The 26,825-nt window shown below is 43.3% G+C and overlaps 1 protein-coding gene and 1 non-coding gene across 2 annotated transcripts; both read left to right on the plus strand.

Annotated features, from left to right (window-relative positions):
- Positions 1-1,549: 1,549 nt before the first annotated feature.
- On the plus strand, positions 1,550-26,318 carry FBXO22 (F-box protein 22). The gene is made up of 7 exons (XM_052659756.1): positions 1,550-1,709; positions 2,097-2,235; positions 11,830-11,917; positions 12,773-12,868; positions 14,837-15,001; positions 22,243-22,408; positions 25,127-26,318. Exons 1-7 carry the CDS (start codon positions 1,561-1,563, stop codon positions 25,542-25,544), a joined length of 1,221 nt encoding a protein of 406 aa, XP_052515716.1. The 5' UTR covers positions 1,550-1,560; the 3' UTR covers positions 25,545-26,318.
- On the plus strand, positions 26,203-26,326 carry LOC128067127 (small nucleolar RNA SNORA3/SNORA45 family). Its single transcript, XR_008201334.1, has one exon. It is a non-coding gene; the product is annotated as a small nucleolar RNA SNORA3/SNORA45 family (small nucleolar RNA).
- Positions 26,327-26,825: the final 499 nt, after the last annotated feature.

Consider the following 26,825-nt stretch of genomic DNA (forward strand, 5'->3'; position numbering starts at 1 on the left):
CCACCTTAATCCATCCAGAGGTAGATAATGGCCCTGTGGTCCAGTGTCTCCTTAGGAAGTGAGAAAGTCTTTAGAGGTCCCCCTACCCACCCCCCCCCCCCCCCAAAAAAAACCACAACTTTTTCTTGGCCTAGAACTAGAGCATTTGTCTACCCCTAAATTAATGGCTGGTCAAAAGAATGAAACTATCATAATTAGTTTGGATCAGTGGTTTTCAAGGTATAATTTGTTGGAGAACTCTGGAGACTCCTGAGACCCTTTTAGGAGGTTTTTAAGGTCAAAACAACACTAAACCATTATTTGATATTTTCACTCTCATTCTCTCACCAGTGTACAGTGGAGTTTTTCAGAGGCTACATGATGTGACAGATGGGATATTGAACAGACTGAATTCAGAAGCAGATCCAGCTGTCTAATACTAACTAATGTCAGTAGTTACAGGTTTATAAGATGTAAAGATGCTACTCTATGCAATATTGGGGAATGGGGTGGAGATCTGGTAAGGTTATTTTTTCATGTTACTCTGTGTGATGAACTATTTTAAGTGAATTAGTATGGTAAATATAGTTACAACCCACATAAAGAAGTTCTTTGGTGTTATCAGTATTTAAGAATATGAAGCAGTCCTGAAGTCAAAATGTTTGAGACCTGCTTTTTTTAGACACCACATTTACCAGTCAAGAGCTGGGCACCAGATCAGGGCCTTGTTAGCAAGCAAGCTACAGGAGGAGTGGGTGTTCGCTGGGGAGACAGCAGTATCTGCTGTGCTTACATTTTTTCTGTCTGTGGTTCTCAACTTGAACTTGCATCAAGGGTAAATTTAAATCACAGTAAAGCTGAAACTCCGACTGCTGGCCCCAGCCCGCATAGTAAGCCTGCGGTGGGGATCAAGAACGCGCCAAGGTATTTCCCAGGTGAATCTGATGCTATAGGCAGGGAACTAATGCTGTTTGGGGCGTGGTTTCACAGCAATGGTAGGTACTCTAAGCTGATTTACAGGTTCAGAACTTGAGGTTACACGGTGTTGAATAAAGGTATTCTCATACTTTTAAAAGGATATGCTATCTGTTCAAAAATCAGACTCATGCTGTTGTTAACTGACATTGGGACTGTAAGGACTGATACAACACTCTCTAGTCTGACTCCAAGAATTCATGAAAGACTTGGAAATGAGGCTACAAGAGCAGTGAGCGGCACAGAATGAGGTGGATCTGGTTTGACGGCGTGAAGCTTCCGGGAAAGTCCCAGAAGAATTACAGGACGCGTGACTCTGTGTGTTCTGTGCTTAGTCGCTCAGTCCTGTCCGACTTTGCTACCCCGATGGACTACTAAATCCGCCAAGCTCCCCTTCCAAACACCTGCCTGCCATCCAAGGCCAGCGCCGGAAACGTATTAGCCTGGAGTCACGTGGGCTTCCTCGCAGCAGTTCCGCCTCCCGGGATCGGCCGGAAGTGGCGCGCGCGCCTGCTCAGTGCGCGGGGGGCCCTGTCTAAGCCGCTCCCTCTGAGCCGCCGTACTGTTTCCCGGTGGGGTTGGTGGGGTTGGTGGGGTTGGTGAGGCATGGAGCGGGTGGGCGGCGGCGGTGGCGGCGATTGCTGCGGCTCCTCCTCCGCAGACCCGCGAAGCACCTTCGTGCTGAGTAACCTAGCGGAGGTGGTGGAGCGTGTCTTCACCTTCCTGCCTGCTAAGGCGTTGCTGCGGGTGGCCGGGTGAGGGCAGAGGCGGCGGGAAGCTGACCTCGGGACTTGCTTCGGGCTTGCCTGGGCTGGCGGGTGGGCGGATACCCTCGGGACCCAGGGCTGACCCCGGCTCCGGACCCCGTGTCCCCAGGTGGCGCTCCCATACCCCAGCGCTACCTGCCGTAGTGCTCCCGGGGACCCTTCCCAGAGGAGCCAGTTTCCCCCTACGGTTCTCTCCGCCCCCAGTTCTGCCTCCGAACCGGTGCTACACGCCTCGCCGTCCCGGGGACTCGGGATCCCGTAGCGATCTGCTGTTGAGGTTATGGGTGGTGGCGAGCGCAGGGAGGTCTGTACAGAGCTGCGGGAGGAAGGGAAGTGAACGTCCGTTCACAGTCCTTTGTGCGTGTGCGTCCCCAGCGTGTGCCGCTTATGGAGGGAGTGTGTGCGCAGAGTGTTGCGGACTCATCGGAATGTGACCTGGATCTCCGCGCTCTCGGCGGATCCCTGCCATCTGGCGCAGCATTGCCTGGTCCGTGTGGTAGCCGAAGAGCTTGAGGCAAGTAAGGGGTGTCGCGTACAGTCCTTTGCAAGTTTGGTGGGTCAGTCGTTGAGATTAAATACTATAAAACAATTCGTGTATGGTCTGACTTCCCTAGTGGCTCAAGACGGTAAGTTGACCACCTGCAATGCGGGAGACCTGACTTTGATCCCTGGGTTGGGAAGATCCCTTGGAGGAGGAAATGGCAACTGCCCACTCCAGTTCTTGCCTCGAGAATCCCATGGATAGACTGGCGGGCCACAGTCCATGGGGTCGCAGAGTTAAGCACAGCTTTCAGGTCAGGCATGCCAGGCCTTCGTGTCCATCACGAACTCCCGGAGATTATTCAAACTCATGTCCATTGAGTTGGTGATGCTGTTCTGTAATTTAGGGAAAATTTGCTCGGGGCATGAAGACTTTATAAATACCAATTTTAATGACTGCATATTGTAAGGATGTGCCATGGTTTCTTTGACCATTCTCCACATACTGGGCATTTTCAATTCAGTTCAGTTGCTCAGTCGTGTCCGACTCTGCGACCCCATGGACTGCAGCACGCCAGGCCTCCCTGTCCATCACCAACTCCCAGAGTTTATTCAAAGTGCCATTGAGTCAGTGATGGTATCTAACCAACTCATCCTCTGCTGCTCCCTTCTTTTGCCTTCAGTCTTTCCCAGCATCAGGATCTTTTCCAGTTAATAGGCTCTGCACATCAGGTGGCCAAAGAGGTGGAGATTCAGCTTCAGCATCAGGCTTTCCAATGAATCTTCAGGGTTAATATCCTTTAGGATCGATTGGTTTGATCTCTGCAGTGCAAGGAATTTGGACTTCTCCAGCACCACAATTTGAAAGCATCAGTTTTTCTGCACTCAGCTTTCTTTATGGTCCAGTCCTCACATTGGTACATGACTACCTGAAAAACCATAGCTTTGACTATACAGATCTTTGTTGGCAAAGTGATGTCTCTACTTTCTAATACGCTGTCTAGGTATAAGTGTACCACATTTATATCCATTTCATCTCTTTGTGAGCACCTAGGTTGCTTCCATCTCTTGGCTATTGTAAATAATGCTGCAGTGCATCCGTTCAGTTCAGTCAGTCACTCAGTCCTATCCCATTCTTTGCGACCTCATGGCCTGCAGCACGCCAGGCCTCCCTGTCCATCGCTAACTTCTGGAGTTTACTCAAACTCATGCCCATTCAGTCGGTGATGCCATCCAAACGTCTCATCCTCTGTAGTCCCCTTCTCCCACCTTCAGTCTTTCCCAGCATCAGGGTCTTTTCTAATGAGTCAGTTCTTTGCATCAGGTGGCCAAAGTAATAGAGTTTTAGCATCAGCATCAGACCTTCCAATGAATGTTCAGGACTGATTTCCTTTAGGATGGACTGGTTGGATCTCCAAGTCCAAGGGACTCTCAAGAATCTTCTCCAACACCACAGTTCAAAAGCATCAATTTTTCGACACTCAGCTTTCTTTATAGTCCAATTCTCACATCCATACATGACTACGGGAAAAACCAAAGCTTTGACTAGATGGACCTTTGTTGGCAAAGTAATGTCTCTGTTTTTTCATATGCTGTCTAGGTGGGTCATAACTTTTCTTCCAAGGAGCAAAGGTCTTTTAATTTCATGGCTGCAGTCACCATCTGCAGTGATTTTGGAGCCCAGGAAAATAAAGTCTATTACAATTTCCACTGTTTCCCCATCTATTTGTCATGAAGTGATGGGACCGGATGCCATGATCTTAGTTTTCTGACTGTTGAGCTTTAAGCCAAATTTTTCACTCTCCTCTTTCACTTTCATCAGGGGGCTCTTTATTTCTTTACTTTCTGCCATAAGGGTGGTATCATCTGCATATCTGAGATTATTGATATTTCTCCCAGCAATCTTGATTTTAGCTTGTGCTTCATCCAGCCCAGTGTTTCTCATGATGTACTCTGCATAGAAGTTAAATAAGCAGGGTGACAATATACAGCCTTGACGTATTCCTTTCCCTATTTGGAACCAGTCTGTTGTTCGATGTTCAGTTCTAACTGTTGCTTCCTGATCTTCATACAGATTTCTCAAGAGGCAGGTCAGATGGTCTGGTATTCCCATCTCTTAGAATTTTCCAGAGTTTGTTGTGGTCCGCACAGTCAAAGGCTTTGGCATAGTCAATAAAGCAGAAGTAGGTATTCTTCTGAAACACTATTGCTTTTTCCATGATCCAGTGGATGTTGGCAGTTTGATCTCTGGTTCCTCTGCCTTTTCTAGCTTGAACATATCGTAGTTCACGGTTCACGTACTGTTGAAGCCTGGCTTGAAGAATTTTGAGCATTACTTTGCTACCGTGTGAGATGAGTGCAATTGTGCGGTAGTTTGAGCATTCTTTGGCATTGCCTGACATTTTCCAGTCCTGTGGCCACTGCTAAGTTTTCCAAATTTGCTGGCATATTGAGTGCAGCACTTTCACAGCATCATCTTTCAGGATTTGAAATAGCTCAACTGGAATTCCATCACCTCCACTAGCTTTGTTCATAGTGATGCTTCCTAAGGCCCACTTGACTTCACATTCCAGAATGTCTGGCTCTAGGTTGGTGATCACACCATTGTAATTATCTGGGTGGTGAAGATCTTTTTGTACAGTTCTGCTGTGTAGTTTTGCCACCTCTTCTTAATATCTTCTGCTTCTGTTAGGTCCATACCATTTCTACCCTTTATTGTGTCCCATCTTTGTGAGAAATGTTCCCTTGGTATCTCTCATTTTCTTGAAGCGATCTCTAGTCTTTCCCATTCTGTTCTTTTCCTCTGTTTCTTTGCATTGATTGCTGAGGAAGGCTTTCTTATCTCTCCTTGCTATTCTTTGGAACTCTGCATTCAGATGGGTATATCTTTCCTTTTCTCCTTTGCTTTTCACTTCTTTTCTATTCACAGCTATTTGTAAGGCCTCCTCAGATGACCATTTTGCCTCTTTGGATTTCTTTTTTTGGGGGATGGTCTTGATCCCTGCCTCCTGTACAGTGTCATGAACCTCCATCCATAGTTCCTCAGACACTCTGTCTGTCAGATCTCATCCCTTGAATCTATTTGTCGCTTCCACTGTATAATCGTAAGGGATTTGATTTAGGTCATACCTGAATGGTGTAGTGGTTTTCTGTATTTTCTTCAATTTAAGTCTGAATTTTCCAATAAGGAGTTCATGATCTGAGCCACAGTCAACTCCTGGTCTTGTTTTTACTGACTGTATAGAGCTTCTCCCTCTTTGGCTGCAAAGAACATAATCAGTCTGATTTCGGCATTGACCATGTGGTGAGGTCTATGTGTAGAATGTTCTCTTGTGTTGTTGGAAGAGGGTGTTTGGTATGACCAGTGCATTCTCTTGGGAAAACTCTATTAGCCGTTGCCCTGCTTCATTCCATACTCCAAGGACAAATTTGCCTGTTACTACGGGTATTTCTTGACCCCCTACTTTTGCATTCCAGTCCCCTATAATGAAAAGGACATCTTTTTTAGGTGTTAGTTCTAAAAGGTCTTGTAGGTCTTCTTAGAACTGTTCAACTTCAGCTTCTTCAGCATTACTGGTTGGGGCATAGACTTGGATTACTGTGATATTGAATGGTTTGCTTTGGGAACGAAGAGAGATCATTCTGTCGTTTTTGAAATTGCATCCAAGTGCTGCATTTCAGACTCTTTTGTTGATTGTGATGACTATTCCATTTCTTCTAAGGGATTCTTGCCCACAGTAGTAGATATAATGGTCATCTGAGTTAAATTCACACATTCCAGTCCATTTGAGTTTGCTGATTCCTAAAATGTCGATGTTCACTCCTACCATCTCCTGTTTGACCACTTCCAATGTGCCTTGATTCATGGATCTAACATTCCAAGTTCCTATGCAGTATTGCTCTTTACAGCATATATCTTATCAAAATAGGTTTGTTTTTTTTCCCTTCAGAAAAATACCCAGAGGTGGAATTGCTGGTCAAATGATAGTTCTGATTTTAGCCTCTAAAATCTGTATGGAAACACAAAAGACCCTGCATAGCCAAAACAACCTTCAGAAAAAAAGAGCAAGGCTGGAGGTATCATGTTCCATGATTTCAAACGATATTACAGTAATCAGAACAAATTTTAGGGTTGTTTGTTGTGGTTTTGTGGAAATGTCACTGGTATGTTAGTAGGGATTGTGCTGAATGTGCAGATGACACTGGGGCATATGGTCGTTTTCACAGTGTCCCTGCATTTGGTGACCTCAGGATATTGTTCACGTGTGCCATCTTCAGTTTCTTTCATCGGTGTCTTAAGATTTTCTGAGTGTAGGTCCTTTAAATCTTGGTTATTTTACTCCTAGTTATTTTATTCTTTGGGGATTATTTTCTTTGTTTCTCTTTCTGATAGTTCATTGTTAGCGTGTAGAAACACAACCAATTTCTGTATATTAATTTTGGATCCTGCAACTTTACTGAATTCATTTAATAGCTGTAGTAGTTTTTTGGTGGTGTCTTAAGGGTTTTCTGTATGTAGTAGTATGTTATCTGCAGACAGTGGCAGTTCTACTTCTTCCTTTCAAATTTGTATCCTTTTGTTTCTTTTTCTTGTCCAATTGCCATGGCTCGAACTTGCAATACTATGTTGAGAGTAAGTGGCAAGAGCGGGCATCTTTGTCTTTTTCCTTATGTTATGAAATGTTTTCGTTCAGCTTTGCCCTGTTGAGTGTGATTTTTGTCCTATATGTAGATGTGTGTTCCCTCTGTCTCCAGTTTGTGCAGTTATTTTCATAAATGGATACTGAGTAGTGTCAAAAAATTTTCTGCATTTATTGAGATGACCAGGTATTTATTCTTCATTTTGTTAATGTGGTGTATTACATGGACTGATTTGCATACATTGAACTATCCTTGCATCCCTGGGATAAATTTCACTTGATCATGTGCATGACTCTTTTAATGTATTATTGAATTTGATGTGCTGATTTTTTTTTAAGAAGTTTTGAATCTTTGTTCATCAGGGATATTAGCTTGTAATTTTCCTTTTTTGTGGTGTCTTTATCTGGTTTTGGTACAGGGTATGTGTCATGAGTTTGGAAGCCATTCTTCCTCTTCATTTTTAGGGAATAATTTGTGTAGGGTAGGTGTTAACTCTAAATGTTTGGTATAGAATTCACTGGTGAAGCTTTATGGTCCTGAACTTTTGTCTGTTGGGAGTTTTTAAATTTCTGATTCAGTTTCATTGTCAGTAATTGGTTTGTTCATATTTTTTGTTTCATTCTGATTCACTCTTGGGAGGTTATGTGTTGCTAGAAGTTTATCCCTTTCTTCTAGGTGTTTATCTTGTTGGCGTATAGTTGCTCATAGTAATCTCTTTGAATCTTCTTGTATTTCTCTGGGGTCAGTTGTAATATCTCCTTGTTCATTTTGTTTTATTGATTTGGGCTCTTTCTCTTGATGAGTATGGCTAGTTTTTCAGTTTTATCTTCACAGAACCAGCTCTTAGTTTCTTTGATCTTTTTTTATGATTTTACTGTCTCTATTTCATTTATTTCTGCTCTAAGCTTTATGATTTTTCAGCTAACTTTGGGTTTTTTGTGTTCTTTTTCTAGTTCATTTAGGTGTAAGATTAGGGTTTTTAAATTGTGATTTTTCTTGTAGTCTGAGGTAGGCTTGCATTGCTGTACACTTAGCTCTTAGAACCGCTTTTGCTGCATTCCACAGATTTGGGGTTGTGTTTACATTTTCATTTGTCAGCAAGTATTTGATTTCTTCAGTTGCCCATTGGTTACTTAGTTGCATATTTGGCCTACCAGTGTTTTGTTTTGTGGTTAATGTCTAGTCTCATAGTCTTGCCGTCAGAAAAGATTCTTGATATGATTTCTGACTTCTTAATTTATTGAGACTTGTTCTGTGGCCTAGCATATCATCTATCCTTGAGAATGTTCCAGGTACACTTGAAAATAATGTGTATTCTGCTGCTTTTGGATGGAATGTTCTATATGTTATATCTGTTGAGTCTGTCTGTCCTAATGTATTGTTCAAGGCCAGTGCTTCCTATTGATTTTCTCTCTGGATAATCTGTTCATTGATATAAGTGGGGTGTTTAAGTTCCCAACTCTGGTGATGTTTCTGGCACTTTCTCCCTTTGTTTCTGTTTGCTTTATGTATTTAGGTGTTCTCTTTCTGGGTGCATATATATTTACAATTGTCATATCTTGTGGTATCAATCTCTTTATCAAAGTAGTGCTACCTGTCTTGCTTTTCATATCCATTTCCATGGAACACTTTTTCTCCATCCCGTTACTCTCAGTGTGCGTCTTTAGATCTGAAGTGAGTTTCTTGTAGGCAGCATATATATGGGTCTTATTTTTTTTTACCCATTCAGCCAGTCTGTGTGTTTTGGTTGGAGCATTTAGTTCATTTACATTGAAAGTGATAACAGATTAAGTACGTACTTATTCCTGTTCACTGTTTTCTGATTGTTGACGTAGTTCCTTTTCCCCTTCTTTTGCTTGCTTCCCTTGTGATGTCATGACTATCTTCAGTGTTAAGTTTGGATTCCTTTGTCCTCTGTGTGTGTGATTATTTTAAGGTGGTGATTCTTAAGTTTGAACACATTCAAACTAACCTGCATCCACCCCCAGCCTTAATTATTTTTGACATCGTAGTTTCCCTTTTTTTGGTTTCTGTATGCCTTAACAACTTTTTGTGGATATTGATGACTTTACTTTTGTCTTTTAACCTTCCTTCTAGATGTTTATATTTCCAGGTGAGGTGTTTAGAGAAGTCTCTTAAACATTTCTTGTAAATTCTACTTAGAGGTGCTGAACTCAGGTTTTGCTTGTCTGTGAAACTCTTTCTTGCTCTTTCAAATCTGAATGATAGCCTTGCCGAATAGACCACTCCTGAGTGTGGGTTTTTCCCTTTCATCACATCGAACATACTTTGCTGCTGCCTTCTGCCCTGCAAAATTTCTGCTGAAAAGTTGACTTTTCAGGGCAGAAAATTTTGACCATGTTATGGGAGTTCCGTTGTACATAACTAGTTGTTTTTCTCTTGCTGCTTTTAAGAGTCTCGCTTTAAGTTTTGCCTTTTGAATTATAATGTGCCTTGGTGTGGACCTCTTTGAGTTCTTCTTGTTTGGGATCTGTGCTTTCTGGATCTGGATATTCCTTTCCCAGGTTAGGGAAGTTTTTGGCTATTACCCTTCCAGTAACTTCTCTTGTCACTTTCTCTCTCCTCAACTTCCGGGATTCCTATAATGTGAATGTTATACTCTTGATGTTATCCCAGAGAGTTTTTAAACTACTGTCAGTTAAGATTTTCTTTTCTTTTTCTTTTCTGCTTGAGATGTTTCTACTACTCTTTTACTTCACTCATCCGTTTCTCTGTATCGTCTAATCAGCTGCTGATTCCTTCTAGTGTAGCTAAGTTTATTTCAGCTACTGTGTTTCTCAGATCTGATGGTTCTTTATAAGTCACTCTTGAGCTCCTCACTGTGTTCATCCATTCTTCTCCTGAGTTCATTGAGCATCTTGATGATCATTACCGTGAGCTCTGTATCAGGGAGATCGCTTATCTCATTTCACTTAGTTCTCCCTCTGGGATTTTGTTTTGTTCCTTCTTTCTGTTTTTAGTTCTTTATATCAGGTAGATCTGTTATGCTTCCTGATCTTGGAGAAGCAGGAGATCTCCTAGGGGGCCCAGAAGCACAGTTCTCTCTGATCACCAGAGCTGTATCCTCTAGGAGTACCCCTAATGTGGGCTGAGAGGGTTCATCTCTTGTGGCAGAGCTGACTGCTGTGGGTGTGCTGGTAGGCAGGGCTGGCCCCCAAGCCTGGTTGGCTGCCAGGAGCTCATGTGGAGGTGCCAGCTGCTGGCGGGTGGGGTTGGGTTCCAGTGAAGTTGGGTTCCAGTGAAGTTGGCTTTGTGGCCAAGGGAGGACCAGGGCTGGTAGGTAGGTAAGCCCGTGGCACTCATAGGCTGGAGGAGGGACTCCACAGTGGTGCTAGCGGCATCAGGGTCCTCCTGGTAGAACACGCTCCCCAGAATGGCTGCTGCTAGCATCTCTGTCCCTAGGGGAGAGTCCTCGTTGCCTCCTGCTTTTCCGGGAGGCTCTCCAAGATCTGACCCAGCCTCCTTTCAAATTACTGCCTCTGCGCTTGGACTCAGAGCATGTGAGATTTTGTGTATACCCTTTGTGAATAGAGTCTGTTTCCTCCAGCCCTCTGGCTCTTCTGTACACAAGCCTTCCTGGCCTTTGGAGCCAGAGGTTCTGGGGCCTCATCTGCCTGGCTTTAGGACCCATGGGCTGGGGGTCCAGTGTGGGGCTCAGATCCCTTGCTCCCTGGGGACAGCCTCTGCAGTTGTGATTACCCTCACATTTGTAGGTTGCCTGTTCAGGGTGTGGCCTACTCCAGTTTCCCCCTTCTGCCTTCTCATGGGGATTCCTGCTGTATGTCTTCAGCTGAGGAAATTTTTTTCCATTAGTCGTGAGGTTGTTCCCATCAGTAGTTCCTCTGTAAATAATTGTAAATTTGGAGTTTCTGTGGGAGGATGTGGGCTGAAGGTCTTATTACTGTTATCTTGCCCCCTATTCCCCCAAATTATATTCTTTGAAGATGCCTTGTGGACCACGGAAACTATATCCATAGTTTATTTTCCAGCCCTGAGGCCACTACAGGGTCATCATTGTCTCAGTATCTTTTCCGAGTTTGTCTATATGGAATCTGCTCCAAAACAACTTAACTTTCCCAGATCAGCATTTCTTTTTCATTTAACTGCTATTGAGGCTTTGCTGAATGCTGTCTTCTTCCTTCCATTTTGATAGTAAAAATCCTTGAAAGTAACCAGCTTAGGAGGAAAACTATGTTCACCCTTTTCATTCAGTTGAGCTGTTTTGCCACTTGTCTGTTATATGCATTTTGGTGGCAAACATGAGTCTGAATAAGCCCAGGTTGTAAGGGCTTACAGCTGTCCCTCGTAAGAGATAAGGCACAAGTAGGAATGACTGGGATGTCAGGGGCGTCACATACGAGGGCAGAGGTCCTTTGGAAGTCTAGGAAAGGTTTTATGGAGTGCGGCACTTAGCTCTTTCTTAGGAGAAAAACAATCACCAGCAAAAGGAAGAAAGCTGCAGAAGGGTAAATACAGACGTGAGCTTGTCCAGATAGTGGTGAGCGAGAGATTCCTGTAGGAAACTAGTCGGCAAGCTGGAAATGAAGGCCTGGATCATTTAACTGGGCAAAGAAAAGAGGAGTGATACCAGTCTGTATGCTTTTCCTCTGTTGCTGAGATGTTTCTCTTGCTGTGATACCTGTTCGCATAAAGCCAGTGGAATCTTTTGCTGGTACTTAATGTTTTTGTCTAAGAGCTTAAATTATTGTGAAAGTGAACTTCTTCAGTCAGGCTGGAATGAATGTGACCTGAAGAAATAATATATGTTCAACAAATGAATGAACTGAAAATGAAAGAGCGTAAGTGAAAAATGAGTGAGTAGATGGACTCAAAACACCAGCACTGACCTGAAGAAAGGTAGGGCAGCAGCAGTTTGGGTCGGGGCAGAACTTGAAAGCTCCACAAAAGCATCTGTAGACTTGTGTGATCAAATTCTGTTTTTTGTTTTTCCTTTTTTCTTTCGCAGAATGTCCATATATTACCACAGACAGTTCTTTACATGGCTGATTCGGAAAATTTCATTAATCTGGAGGAGTGTCGTGGCCATAAGAGAGGTGAGCATCAAAGGAGAAAGTTTTGGATTCGTTCGCTTCCGTATGTACCTCTGTTTGGAGCTAAGTACTGTTTTCATCCTGAGAGTTACTGACTTTCTGAGGCTCTGGGCTTGCTCCCTGAAGAATGCATGAATATAGTTGTCTCTGAACTTTTGAGGAACCGTTTGCTTCAGAGATTGCAAACCTTGCAGGCTAAAGATTCAGAGATTCTATCCAGAGATTCTAAACCTTGTGGTACAGTTGACACAAGTTCTTTGGAAAGGTGTTTCCTCATTTTGAAATACTTGCATGTGCAGGCATTTGTTTTTTACTATTAAAACAGAATGTCTGTCTTTGGCCGTTCAAGCCTTTCATTGTGTTGGATGAGCATTTACCAAATGGTCATTCTCTGGCAGGACTGTGCATTCTTCTTGGCCTCCTAAGTGAAGAGGCAGACCGTGTCCCGTGATGGGCACACTGACCCCAGAGTTAAGACTCAGTGGATTATCATTGTGTGATTTGATTCCAGATGACTGTGCTCTAGAAAAGTCATGATTTCGTAGCAGCTTAACAGAAACAATAGTAAATCTGAAATTCAGCTGCTACTGCTGATGTCATTGAGGCAAAAGCAGTATGTGAACAACTGGAAAAGACAAACTGGCAGTGCTGAAGGTCAAATTTAGAATTTAACATATAAAACAGGGACTCGCAACAACAACAACAAAACACAACTTTTGTTTTTAATCAAAGCTTTTAGACGTCCTTGTAATGTGTTCTAGTGTAAAGTGACTTAAACTTTAATATTTGCTTTTATTTTCCTCATCAAATTTGACCTTAAGTGGATGACCTGGATAATCTTCTTCTGTATTACTGCAGCCAGGAAAAGAACTACTATGGAAGCAGCATTTGCCCTTGAGAAGCTCTTCCCAAAACAATGCCAAGTCCTTGGGATTGTGACCCCAGGAATTGTAGGTGAGAGAATACCAACTTGATTTCCTGCCTTTCATTAATATGGGGTCCTATGGATCGGTGGGTTATTTGTAGCTTAAAGCAGATTTATGTTTTTGGCCATCCAAAGTACAATAAAGTTAGCCTTATATACCTTCAAGTTATATTTGACGTACATTCATGTTCCTTAGGTTATTGTGGTTAATATTTTCAAATCTCAGGGTTGTCCATATAAGCTGTGTGTATTAATAATTCGTATCTTCCCAGTAGCCATTCAGAGGAAGACAAAGATCTCATTCCTCCTCTCTACAAATCAGAAAGTATTAGTGAGAATTCTCACTTCTGGCAGTTCAGCCAGAACTGTTTCTGGTGGGTGGAGGTGAGGTTGGCCTGGACAGGAGCTGCCTTCGACCTGCCTCAGACACTTCTCTTTCTCTCCTTGGCTGCCACTCTTTGAAGCTTATAGCGTGAAGTTTTTTTTTCTAGGTTTGCTCCTGGTGAATTTTTGCCGCTTTTAATTATTTATGACTGTTCTCTAGCTCGTGCGGGAATGAGAGCCTGTTGAGGCCATCACGGTCCAGTGGTTCCGATCCCCGGGTGGAAACCCCAGCTGTACCACTCTAGTGTCTGCATGACTTTGAGCGAGTTCGCTGACCTCATGGAGCTTCAGTTTCCCCCTCTCTGACATGGGGGTGATTGACAGTACCTTTCCTAGAGAGTTTGAGAGTCAGTGAATTGCACACGTGCAGTATTTAGAATAGAGGCGTGCAGCAAGCAGTGAGTAAATGTTAGCTATGATCCTTTACTTTGTTGCACTCAGTAGTACTCCATAATTGGCATTTTTAATCTTCACTGAGAGACTTTTGATGGGATATTAAGTTCTGTGCAAGGAAGTCCAAAGGATTTCAAGTGCTTACAGGCAAGTAGGGGTAAATACATGGTTGATGGGGACTGTCTTGTGCAATTACCTCCTACTCCTGTATTATTATATCAGCCCCGTCATCACAAATTTTGTTTCTCATTGGATTGAAAAATGATGGCAGTGACTGATTTTAACTCTTAATTTTTCCTTAAATGAGTGATCTAGTTACCCATTATTAGGTATTATCAAATGCTTCTATAGAAACAGCTTTGAGTTCTTACATAATTTTGTTGGGCCTCTGTGCGGGCAATCATGCTGCCTGCTGTGACTTCTTCAAAGCACGACCAGGTAGAAACTCTAAAATTTGAGTTGGGGGTCAGGGACAGGAGAGGGCAGGCAGACCCGGGCGACACCCTTGCCTCCGTGACCCCATAGTGAGGGGTGGCAGTCTACCTGAAGCCTTCCTCTCACGCTCAGAGCATTGCGCATCTTTCTCCCTAAGTTCCCGCGTTATCTTGATGTTGGGAGGGAGTATCATTCCCGCTCCCTTTATTCGGGACCTGGACCCACTCCACTCCGCCCGTTGATTCTTGTTCCCCTGCAGCTGAGTGCTTTCTTTGAGCCAGTTCCACACCTGTCACAGCAACGCTTCCACCACGACAGCTGATTGGATTCCTTTTTCTTAGGCTACAATTAGTAACTATTTCTAAAACAGCCATTGGTGATAACTTTTTTTGAAGTAGAATTGCTGTGAAGTTATAATTACTACCTCCCCAACTTTTTATTTGGAAAAACTTCAAATCTATAGAAAAGGTGGTAGAATAATAGAATAGTACAATAAACACCCATATGCTTTCATCTAGTTCACCATTGTGAAAAACATGTGCTTTTTCTGTGTTTATGAAAACATTTCTTTATAAATAGTTTGAGAGTAAACTGTAAGCATCATGACCTTATACTTCTAAAAATGTGAAAGCTGAGAAGTTTTTCCTTGGGTATTGGCCTATTATCTCATTGATTATGCTAGTAAACTAAGCCGCAGTTACCTAGGTGTGGCTGGGTAATTTATATGAGCTGAAACGTCTGTCTTCATTGAATTTGTTCACAAAATTGTTTAACTTCTTTCCTAGTGACACCAATAGGATCACGTAGCAATCGACCTCAGGAAATAGAAATTGGAGAATCTGGTTTTGCTCTATTATTTCCTCAAATTGATGGAATAAAAATAAAGCCCTTTCATTTTATTAAGGATCCAAAGAAATTAACACTAGAAAGGCATCAACTCACTGAAGTAGGTAAGTTGTTATGTTACCATTAGTTTCCCATATTGTTGATTGATTTTGTTTGTTCCCGAGAGTCTGAATTAAGTACAAGTTACTGCAGATGTGGACAGTTCAAACTAGTGATTAACAGAGGCTGGTGCAATATTTTTGATAGAATAGATCCACTTTTTAAGTTATTTTACTTACATTAAAACCTGAGAGAACTAGAGATGAATTTTCCACAAATACTCCATTGATAAAAACTCACTTGTATTTAATTCTGAATTTTGAAGGACTTCTTCCTCTGAATATTTTCTTATCATTTTGTCCTGTTTTGTTTTTTGAAGGTGAAAAGTTTAAGGTTTTATTTCTCTTTTGTGATAGTAATAAGCATTTGTTTAAAAAAAAAACTAGAAGATACAGGTTAGTTCAATATCGACTAATTAGAAAGAAATAAGTGTGATGAATTTGATAAGTTTTAGAGATAGTATAAGTTAAAGCAAAGTCTATCAGACAAAGGTTTACTAGGAAATACCAGGCAGGAGACTTGGCTGATGTAGACAGGTCATGCATGAGAGTTGATAAAAAGGGTTGGCTCAGTTTCTAAGCACTAATGAGAAAGCTTAATTTAATATAGTAAGCATTAAACTGACTGTTCAAGCAAAGCAGTGCTAAGGCCTTTCATCTACCTCTGCGGGTGAACTGATTGGGGTTAACTTGTTGGGGGAGCTTGTTTGGCCTTTGACTTGGTGCTTCTGCTGAAGGTCCTGTGGTTTCTTCATGTGTGCTATCTCTTGTTTTTTGTCCGGAAGTGAGTATGGTGCCTCCTGGGCATGCTCTCTTCTGTTTTAAAGCAGCCTGGGGATCCATGGTTGAGGTCTTCGTGGTAGCGCTGCTTGAAGCTAGAGGCCTAGTTTTGTCCATTTATAAGAAAGACTCAAAATCTTGAGTGGGAGTAACCATCTATTTTATAATCAAATAGTTATTAGGTTTGTGTTAGACCTTGTTTGCATTGTGGCTCTAAGTACAGGAATCAGAAAACTGACAGGAAAGAGTCCCGCATTCTTCTGCTCTGTGACGTGATTTTATTGGTGTCCTTTCCCTGAACTGTTTGCTGTCAACAGTTTTGACTTATTCCAAGACATTGTTTTCATGCTGTTCATGACCTTCTGGAAACAGGCTTTGCCTAGATTGAGATGCTAATCTCTATTCTTTCCTGTACTGTTTTCCATACTTCTCTGTTTGGACTGTTGCCTTGTATGTGGACAGGAAGATGGAGGCATTTGAGGTGGGCAGGGAGGGAGTGGTTGGAGGCTGGGATGTGGGCACCCCTTCTCCACAGAGCGCCAGCCTGCAGCCCTGAGCCAGATACCCAGAGCAGCTCGTCAGCCATGTTCTGTGGCCGTGGACGGCACCCCGTCCCTGCAAGTGTCCCACAGGCTCAGCACACTTTCTCTAAAGGCCAGGTAGTGACTGTTCCAGGCTTAGCCAGTCACGCAGCCTAGTGGCATCTATTCAGCTCTGCCATTGGAGCACAGAAGCAGCTGTAGACAGTACACCAAAAATCAGCTTTGTTCCAGTAAAACTTTCTATGCAAAGGCAGGGGGCCAGATTGGGCACCTGGGCTGTGTTCCCCTACATTGTAGACTTGGCTGCTCTGAGTAGAAGGTGGTGTGTGGAAAGCCTGTGGTGAATAAACAAAGCTCCCTCAGCCTCCTGCGAGATGGGCAGTGTCTCTGTGGGCAAGGACCTCGCATGAGATTAGTCCTTGTAGACCTTGTACATAGGGTGTGTCATAATCAGACCCAGCCTCCCAGGACATATTATTTTATATATATAAATATACATATATATGTAGGAGAAGGCAATGGCACCCCACTCCAGTACTCTTGCCTGGAAAATCCCATGGATGGAGGAGCCTGGTAGGCTGCAGTCCATGGGGTCACGAAGAGTTGGACACGACTGAGCGAGTTCACTTTCACTTTTCACTTTCATGCATTGGAGAAAAAAATGGCAACCCACTCCAGTGCTCTTGCCTGGAGAATCGCACGGATGGGGGAGCCTGGTGGGCTGCTGTCTATGGGGTCACACAGAGTCGGACACGACAAGCAACTTAGCAGTGGCATACAGATAAATAATACACACACATGCGGCCACACACCCTGGTTACGTTCTTTTTGAAGAACTTACAAAAATGGCACGTTTTTTAAAAGAGGCGTGGTGGTGGTTTAGTCGCTAAGTTGTGTCTGACTCTCGTGACCCCATGGACTGTAGCCCACCAGGCTCCTCGGTCCGTGGAATTTCCCAGGCAAGAATACTGGAGTGGGTTGCCATTTCCTTCTCCAGGGGGTCTTCCCCACCTGGGATCAAACTCCGATCTCCTGCATTGCAGCCAGATTCCTTACCGATTGAACCACCAGTGAAACCCAAAAGAGACACAGGTTGTTCTGAGATCTGTATGGTATCCACCCTGTGTTAAAAAATAGTCTCTGGAATGAAAAAAAATATATAGATATACACGTGTAGATGGGCCAGCACTTGAGTCTTTCGAAGTGAAAGCAGAAATACGCATGTTCCGTAACAGCCAGTGTTGGTTCATTGGAAACTGTTCGTGTGCAGCTCCTCCGCCAGTCCGGCATGTGCGGGGCTGTGGAGATGCCTCCTGGGGCTCCCGGTTCAGCAGGCCAGGCTGACTTTGAATGCAGTACACCGATGTGTGAGTGTCACCGAGTGGACGCACAGAAGTGCTGGGAAACATAAGCACAGGACTTAATCCACCCTGGGGTCTTGGGAAAGTGACATTTGGGCAGAGCCCCGAGGACGAGTGAACTGGAGTGGGCAGGGGTCCCTCACATGTGGAGTCAGGAAGAGGATTGTAGAAGTATTGTGCCTTCTTTCCAGGTTATTGACGAAAACAGATCAAAGGACAGGAAATAGAAAGAGCCTGGCAGTTCACCTTCCGGACTGCTGTGCAGCCACTGGCTCATTTATGAAATGTAAGGAATTCCAGTGTGTCTGGAGAACGGTGAGATGGAAGGTGGGGGAGTGTGGTGTGAGCCAGGAGGCAGGCTGGGGCCGGCTCTGCCTTGCAGGGACACACTAAGGATTTTTACATACATAAGGGCAGCGGCAAGCCAGGACTCGAGGCAGAGGAGGGACACGGCCAGCTAAGTCTTCTGAAACTGCCCCTCTGGCTGTGGTGTGTTCAGTTTGGAGGGACACAAGAGAGGCTGTTGTGGTTGTGGCAAGTGGATCTGTGGAGACATGGATGGATTCACGATGAAGTTTCGAGGTGGAATCGAGGTTGAGGTGATGGATTTAAATGTTGGGAGTTGAAAATGAGGATGGTGACAGTGTTGTTACCAGAGTTTCTGCCACTGTGGGCACGCTGAGGAGCGGAATAGACGGGGACAGAGGTCAGAAGAGCCAGATTACCAGCTCTGGGTTGGACACGTTGAATCTGAGATGGGAACATTGATTCGACAGTTAATACGTGGGTCTGAAGCTCAAGAGAATGGTCTCAACCACAGATGGAAATTTGGGAACACCAGGTAATTTAAAGGTGATTGAAGAAACAGGAGCTGGCACAGTAATTGGAGGAGGAGGGGAAGGAGGTTCAGCAGCTGATGTTGCTTATTCATGGTTGACACTGACGTGATGTCAGCATGTCCCTCCCAGCAGCCATTCCCTTCTCCAGGGGATCTTCCCAACCCAGGGATTCCCAGGTCTCCCGCAGTGCAGGCGGATTCTTTACCAGCTGAGCCCCCGGAGAAGCCCAAGAAGACTGGAGTGGATAGCCTATCCCTTCTCCAGCGGATCTTCCCGACCCAAGAATCGGACTGGGGTCTTCTGAATTGCAGGCGGGTTCTTTACCAGCTGAGCTACCAGGGCATTGTTCCCTGTGCTATAAATCTTTGTTGCTTGTTGTGTGCCTGTTTAAAGTAATTATCGATACTCTACATGCATTTAGATTCTATCACTTTCACATAGTTCATAAAAGAGCTGTCTTCAGAAAGAGGTTTCTCTAAAAAGAACAGAAATCTGAACACACACACCTAGAGATTTTTCAGGCAGTTCTGGCCAATCTTTGGAATAGTTCTTCACAGTAGGCTTTCCTGAATCTGATGCTGGTCTTGGTGTCTAGATTTTAGTTTTTTCCTTTTAAGCTTCTAGCTTGATCATACCTGTAATGAATTTATATTCTGCCTTATTTCAAAATGAATTTAAGGCAGCTTACAAAAAAAGATATGTAGACGATCTGTGGAGGAACTGAGCTGAGGCTTGCGTGTAGGAGGGGCATAGGGCAGCCAGGGCCATGGGTAGTACCTGAGGTGCAGGTTTGCCGAGCCAGGACAGAAGTAGAACTCGACCCAGTCTTCTGAGAACTGTGATAAATTCTAGTGGATCCATATGCCCTTACAGTAAATAGGTTGAGTTTTTCAAGCTGTTTTGTACCATGTCTCTCTATGAACACCAGTGGCATCACCCCAACTCTGATTCCTTAAAATAACAGTGGTAGGATCCAAACCAGTGAGGTCTGGTCACTGAGCGCTGTGTGCAACTGAACAGTGTTTAGGGCTGCCAAAGGAATGGGTGGCCCACGCGCCCTACAGGCACTCAGTCTGCTGACTTCCATCTCTTGCTGGATTTCCAGGAACAGGGAACTGGAGATATTGGTTGAGTGTGTCGTCTGCCCAGCAAACATCAGAGCTGGGAAGATGGCTAGCCTGCTTTCTTGAAGTTGAAAGTTCTGAGACACTTGTACCAAGTAGAGGACCCCCTCGTTTCACCAGAGGCAGGACTGAAGGCAGTGCCAGGATTTACCTCAAAATGAGCTGGGTGGTCATCTTCTCAGGCTCATTTATCTTAGACCTCTCAATGTTGAGTGGCGTGGCATTTGAACCTTCCTTCCAGTATATGATAGAGACCCGTCTGCCTTGACAGGCAGCCAGCCTGGGCTACGGTGGACTTGTTCTCTAAGTTGAGTGGAGGGAAGTGAGTCTGGTTTCTAAATTAGTGTGTTTGCGTGGTCTGCTATAGAACGAGACCACTGGAGGAGGACATTGAAAGCACTGGGTATGCAGTGGCTGAATGAGGGTGGTGCCTAGTCGGCAACTGTAAAAGAGTGTAGAGCTTAGAAAACAGTAGGAAGGGGAGAGATTAGAAGTCTTTAGGTTTCTGAAACTTAAAACTGAGAGTCGAGATGTGGGTCTAGTCTGCTAAGATGTCCTGGGCCAGTCACTTTCTTGAGATTAGCAGCCTTTATTTGTAAAATAAGACTACACTGTTGACCCCACACGCCTCTTCTAACTCTAAATAGTCATTCTGGAAAAAAAAAAAAACACCACATTTTCTGAAAATTTGCTGGCCTGGTTTGTGTGGAGAAAAAGAGCCTTTAGTAATGGTTTGGGGTCTTGAAAGTACTGGCTTTTACTAATATTCTTCTTACTCTCCCTGCAATGTGGGTTTCCCTGGTGGCTCAGACAGTAAAGAGCCTGCCTGCAGTGCAGGCAACCAGGTTCGATCCCTGGGTCGGGAAGATCCCCTGGAGAAGGAAATGGCAACCCACTTAGGTATTCTTGCCCGGGAAAACCCATGGTTGGAGGACCCTAGGCAGGCGACAGTCCATGGGGCACTTTCTTATTCTTCAAAGCAGTGATGTGCTGTGGAGAGAATGAGAAATGGACCAGAGGCAGTCTCCCTAGAGAAGTCATTACTTCGTGTTAGGAACTGGTCATTCACCTCCACCCCACCCCAGTCTGCTTGAGTGAGCTTTACTTCAGGCAGCCTTTATCCTGTGAAGATGGAAGTCCTCTGGCTGAGTCAGTGGATACTCGAATGGGGGGGTCAGGTGTTTGATTTTTTTTTTTCTTTTTCCTGTCCCAGAGCCACCTGTTTGTCAGCTTTTAAATTGATGATAGTCTGAACAGGGTGCCAGAGGCACATATGAAAGCCTGGGAGCTTGTCCGGGATGTGTCTGCCCTGCTGCCTCCTGGCCAGCTTGTGCTGCCCTCTAGTGGTAGCTGCTTTTCATTCCAGAATTACATCCCAGAAGGGCTCCAGAATTGAGTGTTTCCCTGCTTTGGAATGAGTTTCCCATGGTTAATCCACCTTCTCTCTCCTGGAATATGTGGATAAGGCCTGTATTATAATGGTGTTTTGGTTTCCTAAGGCTGCTGTAACAAATTACCGCAAACTTCAGTGGCTTAAAGCACCATTTATTCTGTCACAGCGCAGAAGGCCAGAAGGCTGCAGTCAGGGTGTTGGTGGAGCTGCTTCCTCTGGCGGCTGCGGGGGCAGGGATCTCTTTTCTCTTCCTCCTTCTGGTGCCACTGACGTTCCTTATGGTTGCATCATTTCAGTCCCTGCTTCTGAGGTCACATTGCCTCTTCTGTCTGTTTCTCTAGTAAGGATACTTGTGTAGTATTTAGGGCCTACCTGGACAATTCCGGTGATCGCATCTCAAGATCCTTAATCACATCTGCAAAGACCCTTTTCCCAAGTTAGGTCACATTCTTCGTTCCTGGGAATGTGGTGGGGAGATCACATTCAACCCTCCACAGGTGGTTAGTGGCGTCTCATTTTCTCTGGACGTTTAAATTCCCACTGCATCTAACTCTGTTCTGTAAACCAGTGTTCCCTCCCATGCCAGGTGGCGGCCTGAGTGGAGATGGCTTGTACCCAGGCCCACCAAGGGGTGCTGCTCAGTTACACAGCTACTTCCTTATTTGTGTTGAATGTTGACTATATTATTTTCAAATAGCCATTTAATTTTCTTAATGGTTAAAAATTAATTATAGCAAAGGTTTTGAGTAATGTTAGAGCTTGCAACAGAGAAGGCAATGGCACCCTACTCCAGTACTCTTGCCTGGAAAATCCCATGGACGGAGGAGGCTGGCAGGCTGCAGTCCATGTGGTCGCAAAGAGTCAGACACGACTGAGCGACTTCACTTTCACTTTTCACTTTCATGCATTGGAGAAGGAAATGGCAGCCCACTCCAGTGTTCTTGCCTGGAGAATCCCAGGGACGGGGGAGCCTGGTGGGCTGCCGTCTATGGGGTCGCACAGAGTCGGACATGACTGAAGCGACTTAGCAGCAGCAGAGCTTGCAAAAAAAATGGAAGACTTGACAGCTTATGCACTAAGTTGCACTTAATTAGGCATATAAGATATTAGCAATAACATTTCATTTTGAAAAATAATTCACAATTCCTTTTTAAGGATTTCTTTCAGAGACTCTCTTTTTAAAATGGTCACTCTTCGTTTTTCTGCAGGTCTTGTCGATAACCCTGAGCTTCGTGTGGTCCTTGTATTTGGCTATAACTGCTGTAAGGTGGGAGCCAGTGATTATCTGCAGCGAGTCGTCAGCACATTCAGTGATATGAATGTCATCTTGGCTGGAGGCCAGGTGGACAACCTGGCATCACTGACTTCTGAAAAGTATGTCTGATGCGCTTTTGACTTCTTCTGCATGTGATGGATTATGTTCTCAGCTTTACATTACTTTGGGTTTTTTAAAAAATCATGTTTAAAGGATTGCTAATAGCTCATTCCATTTTGCAATAGACATAGGTTGAAGGGCTTACACAACGTAATTCTGCTTATCTTTGAAGAACAAAACTTACGTATGTTATCCTTTTAGGAATTTATTCTTAGTTGGACTTACGCTCTCCTTAAAATTGACTTTCCGCATTGTTTATTGCGTTTCCTTGATGGCTCCATCACTCTGTAACTGCCGCGTATCACTTCCTCTCTGGTTCTGTTCTCCTCTAAAGGAAATGTGTGGTTCAGTAGCACAGCTTTGTGGTAAAACTTCTTGGAGCCTCCAGTACTGTGCTCAGTACTTTGGATCTTTTAGAGGGAGGGGTAATACTGTTACTTGTGGCAGTTCTTAAATACATTTGGCCACAGAACCTTTTGTACGTAAAGCATCTTGCAGGCCTACTGGTATTATTCAGCACACATTTTTTAAAAATATTGTATTAGATTTTTAAAAAAAGAATTTTATTGGAGTATAGTTGATTTACAATGTTGTGTTAGTTGCAGATATAAGCAAAGTGGATCAGTGATACATATACCCACTCTTTTAAGATTCTAGTCCCGTTCAGGCCATTAGAGTGTTGAACAGGCTCCCTGCGCTATATAGTTACCTACTTTATGTATAGTAGTGTGTGTGTGTCAGTCCCAGCCTCCCAGTGTATACCCCCCTTCCCCCTTGATGACCCTGTTTGTCTTCTACATCTGTGACTATTTCTGTTTTGTAAATCAGTTCGTGTGTACCAATTTTTCAGATTCCATGTATAAGCAATATTACTTGGAACACATTTTGGGAAATACAGTACTAGATCTTTTGAAAGGCTTTTTCAAGTTCAAAAATGATATCTCTTTGATTTTATTACTAAGGCGTCTGTTTTCAAAGATAAAAAGATTTGCTCTCCTGTCTTGAACCATCACTACTTTTCCATCTCCAATGAAAGTATGTAGTGTTTTGAGTTTCAGCTGATTAAGTGGACATAAATACCAGCTGTTCCCAAAAGGAAGAAAATGAAACATTCCTCCCGACCCCAAATATTTCCTGCAGACCTCGTTATTTCTGTATTCATTTTTAGTATTTGGATCCTAGAGCAGTGACATGGAGACAGACTGTTAGAGATCAGCATCTTTAAGGGCAATTTAAATCATCCTAGTCATAATCTCCATCCTGGTTGTCAGCACTGACAGGTCAGGGAAAGCAGATGCTAAGTTGAGTTTCCTGGAACTTGAGGAAGAAAGGAGGAAAGCCAAGTGCACTGAACTCTGAGCACTGGATTTCATGCATAAGTATACCTGATTCTTGGTAGCTGTCTGTGGGCTATTTCCCCTCTTGTTTAATCTTCCTTATTGTCTTTTACTTTTAAATTATATACAGATGGGGCAGTGGTGATTTAACTTACAGTTTATCTTTGAAATGCCAACTCATTCAGACATGTAACATCTGAGATGCTGGCCAGTTAGTTTAGCATGGCTGCCTGTATATAATATACCCTTTATACCTAATATGGGGAAATACACCCTCCAGCAATCATTACCTTTTACGTGACCCATTAGTGTGGTCTTTACACTGTGTCATTGAGTAAGGGAAGTCACTGAGTATATCAGTGCTTCATTTTAATGGTGTCCAGATATAAACCCCTCTCCCTCTAAAAAAAAGATGACTAATTCTTTTAGGCAGGAGACACCTGTTGCCATTGTACACCGAGGAGGAAATGTAATAAAGTTAAAGGAGCAGCAGCAGACTCGGAAGATGGATTCTGCCCCTCAGAAACTGGTTTTGCCGCTGTTAAGCCTTAAGGGACTTACTGCTTAAGCCTTTTAAGTCTCAGTTTCTTATTAACCCAGTGAATCCTGCCAGTTCACAGACTCAGATGTTGCTAAGCCTGATAAAAAAAGGTACTTGCTTGGTTTCCCCCAGTGGGTGTTAACAACTTTATTAACACTGTTTATATTTTCTTTAGTAACCATAAAGTATTTATTTTAAAAAATGCCAGGTAAATAGAAACAAAATATATGATTTTTCCCTTCAGATTAAACTAAATTATTGGCTCAGAGCAATAAATAAGACACAGCAATGTAACCTGTTACTTTATGGACCAAATAGAAGAGAGCTACAACTTCTGGAATTATGGGTTCTAATAAAATTATCCTCCATGAGTGAATATTTAATACACCTCTTTTAAAATTTGACAAGCTGAGGTAGGGGATAAAAAGGTACTGAAGCTGTAAATAATGCCAAAGCTTCAGCATTATGAGTAAAGTTGTAAGGTTCCTTTTTAAGGAAGAGGGTAAGGTGGGGATGCGCTGTGCCCCTCTAAAGCTCAGGCTGGATTTTAGAAATCTTTGTGGTGATGCATTGGCCCCTCTGTATCTATGACTGAAGAAATAATTGCTTTCTTCTCCACAGATCTGCCTTCTGCATTCTTTCATTGTATTAATTTCAGTAGTTTCATTTTTAACCCTTTCTACCTTACCTCTGCTTGGGGAGAGAGCACCTGAGACTATCCGTAAATTAAGGCGGCTCTGCTGAACCAGTGAGAATTGGGAGGAGCTTGCTTTCTTTCACACTGTAAACCTGAATTGTGTTTCATGACACGTTGCCACTTTTCTGATTTCATTTCCTAGGAGCCCCCTGGACATTGATGCCACTGGTGTGGTCGGACTGTCATTTAGTGGACACCAAGTCCAGGGTGCCACAGTGCTTCTCAACGAGGATGTCAACGACGAGAAGGCTGCTGACGCTGCCATGCAGCGCCTCAAGGCAGCGAACATTCCGGAGCAGAACACCATCGGTTTCATGTTTGCATGCGTCGGCAGGGGCTCTCAGTATTACAGAGCCAAGAAGAATGTGGAGGCTGATGCATTTAGAAAGTTTTTTCCTAGTGTTCCTTTATTTGGCTTCTTTGGAAATGGAGAAATTGGATGTGATCGCATAGTCACTGGGAACTTTATATTGAAGAAATGTAATGAGTTTAACTATAATGATCTATTTCACAGCTATACAACAATAATGGCACTGATTCATCTTGGGTCATCTAAATAAAGCCACCTGTAAAGTGGCTTTCACAATATATAACTTGTAGGCTCTGCCTTTTCTGGAAAATGGAAACTTGGGAGGTGTATATTTCAGACAAAAGAAACTTTATATGTATCTGTTTTGTAGCTTTGACACTCTAAAGATTTTTTTGGTAGTTTTTAATGTATTAGAGGAAGGATAACTTTGTATATAACATAACGGGGACCCAGAGTTGAGAACTTTTGCATCAGGCACAAGCGAACCGATTATGACTACTGCACCAGGCTGTGTGACTGCTCTATGACAGGACTTTACATAGTCTTCTGCATGGAAAGACTGAGAAAGGATCCATCACTGGAAGGAGAGCTGCGACATTCCATGACTACCTCTGCAGTGTGACATATCTTTCAGCAGAATCATGAAGATATTTTTCTTCCTTAATAAAAGAGAAAACTATACAGACGGCTTGATAAATTTTTCTCTGCTTTACAGTTTCACTGTGCTTTTCGGAAGCTGTAACAAAATTATTACTGACTTTTTACTTGATAAGTATTAAAGAACTGTTTTGTTTTAGTACTCTATAAAGTTACTTAGTCAAATGAACTGCCAAGACTAATCCATACTCTATTATAAGGGAAAACATTTTCCTTTTCCCTCAAGAAAGACATTGCAACATGGACAAAGGGTCAAGGCTAGAGTCACACTTGGGTATCAGCTGCTGCCTTTGTGTGCTAGAGTCCTTGAAGAGTAACTGCTGACCTTAGTCACTCACTGTAGCCCTCAGGGCATAGTCACCAGCAAATAAACATCAATGTTGAGATTTAAAAAAAAAACTGCATCGCAAGATTCTTTTTTCATCTACTTCTATATAGCTAGTTGGCAGATCAGGCAATTACATTACCTTTCTTTGATTTTATACCAATATAACATACCTTGGAAACTCAGATAATTGTTGTGGTGTTATGTTGCCCAGCTGAGTTCGACTCTTTGCAACCCCATGGACTGCAGCATGGCGGATTTCCCTGTCTTTCACCATCTCCTTCAGCACTTTTAGTGAGTGAGTAAAGGAAACTAAGGGGAAAACCCAGAATGATGGTGTTTGTCAGCTAGCAAATCCTGGCACATTTCCAGTAACAAGACTGTCAAGTTTAAATTTCTAATTATTTGTAAATATATCAAAATAGGTGCAGAGAATACCAGTTTTCTCCTGATATCCATTCTTTCCTGTTCACACAGATAACACCTTTGGTTTTTAGCTAGGCACATGCACACCAGAATAAAGGCTACATTTCCTAGGCTCCCTTGCAA

The sequence above is a fragment of the Budorcas taxicolor genome, chromosome 21, assembly GCF_023091745.1.
Source record: "Budorcas taxicolor isolate Tak-1 chromosome 21, Takin1.1, whole genome shotgun sequence".
Lineage (NCBI taxonomy): Eukaryota > Metazoa > Chordata > Mammalia > Artiodactyla > Bovidae > Budorcas > Budorcas taxicolor.

What these genes read in the sequence shown, in the direction of transcription:
- FBXO22 (XM_052659756.1), top strand. Translation starts at nt 1,561, where the DNA reads ATGGAGCGGGTGGGCGGCGGCGGTGGCGGCGATTGCTGCGGCTCCTCC. An exon ending in GTGTCGTGGCCATAAGAGAG is followed by an intron (nt 11,918 to 12,772) that starts GTGAGCATCAAA and finishes GTATTACTGCAG; the next exon opens with CCAGGAAAAGAACTACTATG. An exon ending in GCATCACTGACTTCTGAAAA is followed by an intron (nt 22,409 to 25,126) that starts GTATGTCTGATG and finishes TTCATTTCCTAG; the next exon opens with GAGCCCCCTGGACATTGATG.